Genomic DNA, 7,858 nt, shown 5'->3' with positions numbered 1-7,858 from the left:
TTTTTTTTACGATCAAGGCATGTTTATGAGTTAGATTGGATTGGATTGAAAGACTTTTTAGATTTAACTCAATTGTTCGGGTTGTAAATTTCTTCAATCCAAATAACTCTTATTAAAAAATGAACCCAATCCAACTCAACCATGAAATATTTGGGTTGGGTTGGTTCGGGTCAATCAGATCATTTATTTAAAATTTTATTCTAAAAATAAGCAAAGCATAAATATGTAAAAACCTAATTTAATTATTTTCATATATTGAATTAAGATTAACTACTCAACTTCAATTTATATAGTGAAATTTTTTTCTAAGGTGTAAAGAAACTACTTTTAAGAATTGTTGAATAATAAATTATTAAAAAAATATTGAAATTAAATAAAATTAAAATCAATATATATATAAATAATTGTGTTATGAGTAAAAAAAAATATTTTTTAAAATTAATAATAAATTCGGATTGGTTCGGGTTGGTTTGAGTTATATTAGGTGAACCCATGAACCAACCCAATCCATAAAATTTTCATTTATTTGAACTCAACCCAACCGAAATCGCACGGGTTGGGTTTGGTTGATCGGTTTTTTCGGGTCATCAAGTTTTTTGAACACCCCTACAAGGTAGTGTAATTTTTTTTTTGTTCTATATTGACTAAAAGAAAGAAATAATAAAATTGTTAAAAATATTTTTAAATATAACAAAATATCATTGTTTATTTATGTAGATTTTGATAAAATATAGTGATAGACACTCATAGATGTCTTTATAATACTTTGTTCTATTTGTATATAAATTCTTATTTTCCTATGTTTGAAAATGGTCAAGAAAAAGGTATAGTATTTTGAAGTCATTAAAAAAAAGGTTATCGGATTAGCATGACATTAATAAAGGCCGTTTCTATATAAAACACCTTAAAAAAAAGGCCCATATTACATTAATATTTTAATATTTCTTTTTTTTAAAAAAAAAAAAAAAAAAAACCTATTGGTCTCTCAATTTTCATTAATATAAGTGGTTACTTACAATTTAACCCTCATCTATATATATATATAGTTCTTTCTCCTCCATACATATATTTTTTTTCTTCCGATGCTTTGAGATCATTTCTTTCTCCTCACTCTCTTTTCTCATTCTGGCGATGTGAGTTGCAAGTGAGATACGAACGACGTGGGACTGTCCAGCGGTGTGGCGAGTATAGGACGGCACGAACGACGTGGGGCGAATTGACGCGCAGGCGATGTAGGCGGACTCAGAGTGGACGAATGACGATGGCGGATATGGAGCGAACGAACGACAATGACAGACTCAAAGTAGACGAATGGCGACGACGGACTCAAAGCAAATAAACAGCGAACCTGATTCAACTGTTAGTTTTATTTTTCTTATTTTTTATATATACTGTGTTATGTATATATATTTTTTAGTTTTTTAAGGAAACTTAATATATACTGTGATGTATATATTCATTTATTGATATAAACGAGATTATTTATTTATTTATTTAGACTTCATATATTATGATATGTACAAATTTTGATTGTAATGATTTTTGACTACTTAAATGGTATATATGATATATATACTGTGATGTAAATGAAATGTATGAAGATTTATATATGTGGTATATTTCATACATTGGTTTATACTGTGATTTATGTTGAGCATCGAGTTAACCTCTAATTTATAAATTATAGTTTATTTCACATATTGGTTAGAATATTCCAAATACCTAACAAAACAAAATGTTATAAGGGATATTTTAAATAACCATGGATCCATAAAAAAACCAATAAGGTGATACGTGAAAACCAACATAAATGAAAAAAATAAATTTTTATTGAATGCATTTTTCTCTTTAAATTGGAAAATATATACTGCGATATATGTATTCGTTTATTTGATATAAATGGGACTCTATCAATTTATTTGTATATATTCCAAGGTATATTGATAATATTTCAAGGTATATTGACATACATATTAGAACATCGTAGAATATATTACCGTCAGAAGTGATACCAACTAAACAATGTAATATATTACATTAAAACATATAATACTCAAAACAAACAAAATATATATCACATAATATTAAAAATCAAACCAGGTATATATCACATAATATTAAAAACTAGAAAAGCCATGAAATGAAAAATAAAATAATACATTTTCTCTGTATAATTGAAAAATGAAAAAAGAGTTGCAATAAATATATTTTTCTCCCTAATTGGAAATGTGAATAAATTATATTAAATTCATTTTTATGAAAATTGGATATAAATAGATGAAAAAGAAGTATAATTGTCCAAATTTAATATAAAAGTCCCTTTTTTAGGCCGTCTGCTTAGAAACCCCTTAATAAAGAGATATTTGGCCCGTGTTTCTGCCGTGTTTTCATTCCGATGATAAAAGGGTCACAGCAACAAGTATTAGAGTTGAAAAGCCATATAAAAGATTCGCCGTTCCGCTCCTTAAAACTCACGCCATTATCGGCGCCGCTCAAATAATTTCTAATGTGGCCCTCGTTTCTCAGCCTCGTTTCCTTCTACGGCGGATATCTCCGCCGCTGCTTCTCCGCCGCCGGCCTTTCGCATCAAGTCATCAACATCGATGACCAAACAACCATCGCCTTTTGGGGCCCTAAGCCCAATAAATCCACCGCAAAACCCTCCCTCCTCCTCCTCCACGGCTTCGGCCCGATGGCCATTTGGCAATGGCGTCAACAAGTCCAATTCCTCGCCGATGATTTCGACGTCTACGTTCCCGATCTCGTCTTCTTCGGCGGTTCGACTACCAAATCGGCGGAGAGGACGGAGATTTTTCAGGCCATGTCGGTCGGAAAGCTTATGGAGAAGATCGGAGTGAAGAAATACTCGGTGCTGGGAACGAGCTACGGCGGATTTGTGGCGTATCATATGGCGAGGATTTGGCCGGAGAGGATCGAGAAGGTTATAATCGCAAGCTCCGGTGTTAACATGAGACGGAAAGATAACGACGCGATGTTGAAAAGAGCTAACGTGGAAAAGATCGATGAATTTTTGCTGCCGGTGACGGCGGAACAGTTACGGACGTTAATGAAGCTCGCTGTATTCAAGGGAGTTGGCAGAAGGATGCCGGACTTCTTCTTGAACGATTTTATCCATGTAAGCACAAAAATGGTTACATCATTTTTTATTTTTTATTTCTTGCTTTTTTAGTACTAAAATATAAACATAGATTATTAGTTATTACACATCAAATCTAACATTAAAAATTTAGATTAAATGGTAACGTATTAAAGTTTTGAAAGTAAATTGTTACAAAATTGGATGCATAAAAAGTAAATTGTAACAAAGAGGTGAGGAACTAAATTTGGTTCCTTTGTGAAACTTCTTCATTAAATAAAATTATTTTTTAACCTATATTTTTTATTATTAAAAAAATGACAAATATACTTTTTAGTCTTTAAAATTTGAGTTGGATATTATTTTAATTTATGAGTTTTCATATTCGATATTTTAACATCTCAATATTGATTTTAGCAAGACTAATGATTAGGTATAGCTTGATCTATGCTTGCTCAATTTTTCTTTATCCAAAATAAATAAATAAATAATAAAAATAAAAATTCATTTTAAAAAAGTTGCAATATTAAAATTTTTATTCATCGCCTAAGTATTTTTCTTTTAAATAACATTTTAGTTTCATCACCAACTTTCTCTAAATTAATGGAAAGTTGACTTTATATGCATACACACATATATATATGATCTTTTTTTTCTTTTTCTTTACCTTCGTGATTGATTTTGGTTTTTTAATTTTTTCTCAAACTTCTCTTAATCAAAATATAAACATCAACCAAGTTGGCGTGTGTGTTTTGTTTTCTTGGATGGTGAACCATACATAGTTATTTTAATTTGAATTTTGGGTTATTATTTAATTATTTAAAAGGCAGATGGTAGCGTTGATTTGTTCGCTGTATCTAAGGGAAATAGTTAATGCGTCTAAAGTTATTGGTAGGAAAAACCTTCCCCAAATTTAAAGTTGGAAAAAAATGCCCTTTGGATCTTTTTGGAATTTGGATTTAGTTTTATTTTGTCTCTAAATTTCTAACATTTTGTACTTCTGAACTTTGAGTTTGTTTTTATTTCTGTCTTTAATTTTAAGATTTATATTTACCCTTGATTTTTTATTACATACTCAATATTTTAATATCATTTAATTGAGATAAAAGAATTGAACTATAATCATTAAATTAGTTTTCACACTATCAATATTAAATTTAATTGAAAATTTGGAAAACTGTTAATTTATATTCTAAACTTTAGAGGTTGTATCAATTTAAATCAAAATTAATAACGGTATCAATTTAAACTTTAAATCTTTGTAAGTGTATCAGTTTACCATCCATTACGTTATGTTTGGAAAAGCAATACTTGTAGTTGGATCAACTAAAATTTTAAACTCTCACAAACGAATCAATTTAGACATTGAGTGGGAATTTTCTTTGAGAATCGTTCATGCATTTACTCTAATTCTTCATTTTGTAAAATCGACATGTGAAGAAGTCTACACGTATTTGAGAATCAATGCATGAATGATTTTCAAAGGTAATTGTAGTGAAGGGTTTAAATTGAGTGGCTTATTAAAATTTAGGAGTTTAAATCACTCAAATTATAAATTTCATATAATATCGGTCAACCGAAATCTAGGAAGGGTGTAAATATATACACTTGATAAAATTTATGATTTAAATTAATACATTTATTAATTTATGATTTTAATTGATACAACCTTAAAATTTAGTGGAATAAATTGATATTTACTTAAAGTAAAGGAAAAAAAAACTAAATATGAGCATTTAAAAATAAAATTGTAAAATATCGAGTTTTAGGGATGATGAAAACTAAACTTTTATAATTTTTTCCTTTTAAAAGTTTTGTTAGGTGACTTTTGGTTTGACCTTTAAAAGAAGAAGGAAAAAAGACATAATTTTGATGCTTTGTATTTTATTTTAAGCATGCTCCCAAGGTGTATAATAATATTTATAATATCCCGGCTCATGAGATTGATGACTTTTGGCGGTCTGGTCGATATGACCTGTAGACTTTTTCTATTGATAATTAATGAATGTTTTTCTTGCCTAATAATAATAATAATAATAATAACATAAACATAAATATTGCAAGTTGCTTATGCAATTAATTATGCAGGCAGTTAATTTTTTGTTTTGTAGAATTAATATGTTATCTCCACATTCTAGGTTATGTTTGTAATTAATTCAGAAAATATGCGTACATGTAAGATGTTGTTTAGAATATAGTTTCAAGTGTTTAATTTAAAAAATAAATCATTTAAAAAGAAATCGAAGCTTTTGATAATCATTCAAAATAGTTTTTCAAGTGTATTTTAATCATTTTATCAAAAGTGTTTAAATAAAAATGAGTTTTTTGAAAAATACTTTTTCATAAGTCAATCCAAACGAACTCTTAGTGTATGAAATTGAGTAATCATATAAGGTAATTGTTTCAAATAGTAAATTTGCTAAAAATATTCTCAAGTATAGGAAAATGTCACTGTCTATCAATGATAAATCATGATAGACATCAAAACTTGTACAGATATTGATAGATAAATATCATGATCTATCACTGATAGATAGTGACATTTTACTATATTTATAAATAAATTTGTTTATTTTTCTCTATTTGAAAACAATCTAATAATACATGTGTGTATGTAAAATCCAGAAATTGTACATGGAAAAGAGGGAGGAAAAGATTGAACTCCTAAAGTCGCTCACACTTGGGAGAGAAGACACTATCAGCCTCTCTCCACTTTTCCAGGTGGGTTTTACATTTTAACTCTATCATACTTAATTCCATCTACTTTACTTCCTTTTCAAATGTCAATTTTTATTCTTTCAATAAATTTTAAAAGCTAATTCATACTTTAATTTTAAATTTATTGTTGTGATCACTCTTCGAAAAAAAATCTTAATTATTGTTATTTTGGATGAAAATTGATTTCAAAATGTTTCTTTTTTTACTTTCGATAATTTCATTCGATCCTTAGATTTCAGAAGGTTACATTTTTATCTTTTGAATTTTAAGTTTCATTTTTACTTAGATTTTAGGTTTTAATATTTGACGCTTTTACTCTCTAATATTTGTCGTTTGGGTTAACTTTTAGTTGATTATTTTAAAATAATTATGATGTTATTAGTTTTTATAAATTTAAATATTCATAAGAAATTAGTAAAATTTATTTAATTCTTTTAAATTAACTAATGGACCTTAACACACTAGGAACTGTGAGTATGTAGTAATTTTTTTTTTTTTTTTTCAAAATTAGTGTAAATCTTTAAGTTTAGGGATCAAATGGGAAGTAAAGCTTCAAGTTCAAGGGTAAAAATGTAACATTTTGTACTTAAAAAAAAAAAATGTAGCATTTTAAAGCGTGTGAACAAAGTAGAATGTTAAATTCAAAAGTGAGTAAAAATGTAATATTTTGAGACTTAGAAACCAATTAGTAAAAACTAACCTCAAAACTTTATGACCAAATTAAATAGTGTTTTTTCTTTTGTTAAAGGTAAAAAGACTAAATTTATACATTTGAATATACATAAACTATAATAAAATAAGATTTAAAGTATAGTCCGTATTGAAATTAAAATGACATTTTAACGTAATCTTTTTATATTTGAGGGAGAGAGAGAGAGCTCCCATATTTTTACCTTTGTAAATTTGGTCAGTGAATTGGATGAATATGTGCAGGAGGTATTGATAATATGGGGAGATCATGACCAATTATTTCCCTTAGAAATGGCAAAAGAGCTCAAAGAGTAAGTTTCATTTTTTAATGAATTAAACCATAAATTCAAACCAATTAATGATGTAATAATTTGTTAAGATTTTGGTGGGCTTAATTAATTAGTTTATAAATGTTGTGTTGAAGGATTATTGGGGAGAAGACAAGACTGGAAGTGATGAAAGACACCTCGCACGTGCCGCAGATTGAAGCCCCTGCAGAATTCAATCGACTTGTTAAGACTTTCTTATGTGGGCCTTGACTTACACTGTTTCTTCTCTCACTTCTCACTTCATGAATTAATCAGACTCTAAATTCCCATTTTCAATATTTTGTTCTTGTTCGTTGCACAATAATTTTGTTTTAGTTTTCTCTTATATCTATACTATCGTTTCGTAAATTCTTAATTAGAATTTTAAAATAAAAACAACTTGTTTTGAAAATTACTTTTTTTGTATCTTAATTTTTGATAGGACTGTTTAAAAAATCCGATGATTCAAAAAAATTGATCAACTCAACCTAAACCACATGGGTTGGGTTATCAACTCATTTGGGTTGGGTTTGATTCAAATAAATGAAAATTTTATGAGTTGGATTGGTTTATTGTTAATCTTAATTCAATATAGGAAAATAATTAAATTAAATTTTTATATATTTACGTTTTGTTCTTTTTAGAATAAAATTTTAAATAAATGACTCGATTAACCTGAACCAATCTAACCCGAATATTTCATAGTTGGGTTGGGTTCACTTTTTAATAAGGGTTATTTGGGTTGAAAAAATTTACAACCTGAACAATTAAGTTCGGTCTTTCAACCCAACCCAGTCCAATCTATAAACACCCTAATTTTTGAAAACTTTAGTAAAAATGGTAATTACAAAACAAAGAAATTAATATATATTAATAGATGAAATTAATACCTATAAGCTTAATTTTAAAAAATCAACTAGTTGTCATTACATATTCTTGGTGTTTTGCATCAATAGTTTATTTTATTATTTTTTAGTACAACAAAAAAGTATAAAGATTTGAACTTTCGATCTCTTTCAATTATATATATTATTTCGAAAATGAA

At 27.8% G+C, this 7,858-nt stretch overlaps 1 protein-coding gene across 2 annotated transcripts; it reads left to right on the top strand.

Moving 5' to 3' along the window:
• The first annotated feature begins 2,297 nt into the window (after positions 1-2,297).
• On the top strand, positions 2,298-7,182 carry LOC120076027 (uncharacterized). 2 transcript variants are annotated; one of them, XM_039029811.2, is made up of 4 exons: positions 2,298-3,136; positions 5,723-5,818; positions 6,749-6,816; positions 6,930-7,182. In XM_039029811.2, exons 1-4 carry the CDS (start codon positions 2,507-2,509, stop codon positions 7,042-7,044), a joined length of 909 nt encoding a protein of 302 aa, XP_038885739.1. In that variant the 5' UTR covers positions 2,298-2,506; the 3' UTR covers positions 7,045-7,182. The 2 variants fall into 2 exon arrangements, with proteins under 2 accessions (XP_038885739.1, XP_038885740.1); XM_039029812.2 differs by lacking the exon at positions 6,749-6,816 and having other exon boundaries at positions 2,320-3,136.
• The last annotated feature ends 676 nt before the right edge of the window (positions 7,183-7,858 follow it).

Source organism: Benincasa hispida, chromosome 4, assembly GCF_027475165.1.
Source record: "Benincasa hispida cultivar pf3 chromosome 4, pf3_genome.v1.1, whole genome shotgun sequence".
In the NCBI taxonomy this organism is placed as follows: Eukaryota; Viridiplantae; Streptophyta; class Magnoliopsida; order Cucurbitales; family Cucurbitaceae; genus Benincasa; species Benincasa hispida.
Note: the sequence above shows the minus strand (reverse complement) of the source record. Positions and strands in the feature narration are given on the sequence as shown.

Excerpts from the sequence above, each read along its gene's own strand:
- LOC120076027 (XM_039029811.2), top strand. The coding sequence starts at position 2,507 with ATGTGGCCCTCGTTTCTCAGCCTCGTTTCCTTCTACGGCGGATATCTC. Across the intron at positions 5,819-6,748 it reads GCCTCTCTCCACTTTTCCAG|GAGGTATTGATAATATGGGG; the intron begins GTGGGTTTTACA and ends GAATATGTGCAG. Across the intron at positions 6,817-6,929 it reads ATGGCAAAAGAGCTCAAAGA|GATTATTGGGGAGAAGACAA; the intron begins GTAAGTTTCATT and ends GTTGTGTTGAAG.